We start from the raw sequence: 2,380 nt of genomic DNA, 5'->3' as shown, positions 1-2,380 counted from the left end.
TGATGAGTAGCCACTGCGCAAGCCGAGTTCCGCGGGACCGGTGAGGAAGCTTGTGCTGGGGAAGGCACCTGAGACCCGCGGGCGGCGGACAGGGCCGGCCCCGGGAGCCCTGAGGGCAGCTCCCCTCCCTCACGGGGCGAAGTCGCCCCTCGGAGCGCCTCAGTGGCGCTTCGCAGCCCCGAGGCGTTTCGCAGGCCGTAGCTGGCCCAGCGCTGCCCCGATTTCCAAGCTTTATCCTTTCTGGACCTGCACGGGGAGGAGTGGGACTCGCCTCCTGGTCTTCTCCACGTCCCCTCCCCGTTGCAACCTCCCGGCTGTGGGTCGGGGGTCCACAAAAAAGACCTGTCAAAGTTCTGGCGGTTGAAAATGCATGCTGAGGTATGATTTACGTGCGTAAAAACTTTAGTGGAACCGTTCAGACTGTCAGGCAGAAGATGGGAGGATCAGTAAAAATATTTCGTCTACAAATAAAAATTGCCGTATGTCTTCATTGACGCAATTTAAGTTTTATGAATTTTCTAGATGAAAAAATGTTTTCCTGTGAACAGTCCCATTTTTGATTAAAAAAAAAATCTTTCGACTGGTTTCCCTACTTAACTCCAGTGATTTCCTGAATCTAGAGATGAGGGAATGTACAATGACATGCAACTCTGTCTTTAAAAAAAGCAGAGGGTTTTACTATATTTTCTCTTTCTGCCGTTGACTTATCTGATTTAAGCATGCACACAGGGGCTGGCACTGCATCTCCTCTTCTCTGTTCGTTTGCGATGGCCTGCAAGGCCATAAGGTCATAGAATCACAGGATGGTTTGGGTTGGAAGGGACCTCTCAAGGCCATCTAGTCCAACCCCCCTGCCGTGGGCAGGGACATCTTCAACTCGATCAGGTCGCTCAGAGCCCCGTCCAGCCTGACCTGGAATGTTTCCAGGGATGGGTCATCCACCACCTCTCTGGGCAACCTGTGCCAGTGCCTCACAACCCTCATAGTAAAACATTTCTTCCTTCTATCTAGTCTGAATCTACCCTCTTTTAGTTTAAAGCCATTCCCCCTTGTCCTGTCGCAACAGGCCCTGCTAAAAAGTTTGCCGCCATCTTTTTTTATAAGCCCCCTTTAAGTACTGAAAGGCCGCAATAAGGTCTCCCCAGAGCCTTCTCTTCTCCAGGCTGAACAACCCCAACTCTTTCTAATCACCTCACAATATTTAAGCACCTCTGAAATTAAGTTATAACTTCTAAACCTTTCAAAGTCTTAAGTAAAAGCTTTGAGACCGTTCATTTGCGTTTGTAAAGTACTTTGTAATTTTAAAACAGAAGTGTTTCCCACATATAGAAGTAAATATTGAAAGGTGTATTTTTTATGTTCCCATTTTTGACCAAAAGTCACGATTTCTTCAAAAGTGTTTATTTCACAAATTTTTTTTATCCACAGCTGAATATTACAGTGACTATTACAAGCATTTGCCTATAAACAAAGATGTAGTTTACAGAGTTGTTCAAAATGGAAAAATACTTTATAAGCAGTAGTATTTCATCGACAATATTCACTCCTGTATATCATTCAACTTCTTTGAGAGCAGCTATACCTTCTGCTTGTTAAGGTAATGAGACTTCACCCCGCCCAAAACCCCCAAAGAAACAAACTAGACGTTGCAACTGTAGTAGCAACATTTTTTGATAATTTGTTTGGTTTTTTTCTAATTTCAACTTAATTTGAAAGTTTTTGTCCACTGGCATTTACATTTTGAAGTAAGTTGTATACTCACTGGGGAATATGTCCTCTGGATTGTTTTACTCAACATCTACATTGTTAGAACTTTTCAGGGAAAAAAAAAATTATCAGTTTATGACTGCAATATATGTAAATAAAGTTGGAGGAAAAAGGTTCACAGCAGTTCATGCAATTCATTTCAATTAGGTTATATTTATATGCAGTGGCAAAATGCTAATTTTTCAGTTAAATATGGTCTGAAAGAACAAGTTTGCACAGTTTTGTTCATTTACCCTTGAAAATTGAGGAAAACGACCTGTTGTTTCAAGTGCATCTTTGTCACTTGTATCTTTTGCAAATCACACAAATGGAGGATCATATCTTGCAGAGACTCTAGGTAGTGTTGCGATTTCAGCGTTGCAGTATCAGGAAAGGCAGCCACGGCGTATGCTTAAACTCCGCAACACGTCGCTGTTACACTCATACAAGAAGTCCTTTTAGATACAGCGGAATAAGTTGTATGAGCAAAAAAATGTTTATGATGTGGGATTGCATAAACTCAGTCGTGAAGTCTAATATTCTTTTCTACAGTCAACTACTACGACAGCTTTACCACCCGAAAGATAAGCAACCTCAGCTACAAAATGCCAAAAAAGGAGGGGGGGGGGGGGAA

At 43.0% G+C, this 2,380-nt stretch overlaps 1 protein-coding gene across 1 annotated transcript in view; it reads right to left on the bottom strand.

Annotated features, from left to right (window-relative positions):
• The window catches only part of ACAA2 (acetyl-CoA acyltransferase 2), a gene marked incomplete at its 5' end in the record, with an annotated part of 19,606 nt that extends 19,186 nt beyond the window's left edge, over nt 1–420 (bottom strand). The window contains one exon of the mRNA XM_009326970.1: nt 69–420. Coding sequence (XP_009325245.1) covers nt 69–420 — 352 coding nt within the window. The remainder of the gene's footprint in view (nt 1–68) is intronic.
• Between the last annotated feature and the right edge of the window lie 1,960 nt (nt 421–2,380).

Source organism: Pygoscelis adeliae, unplaced genomic scaffold (assembly GCF_000699105.1).
Source record: "Pygoscelis adeliae isolate BGI_AS28 unplaced genomic scaffold, ASM69910v1 Scaffold567, whole genome shotgun sequence".
NCBI lineage: Eukaryota > Metazoa > Chordata > Aves > Sphenisciformes > Spheniscidae > Pygoscelis > Pygoscelis adeliae.
This window is presented reverse-complemented; position numbering and strand designations above follow the sequence as displayed.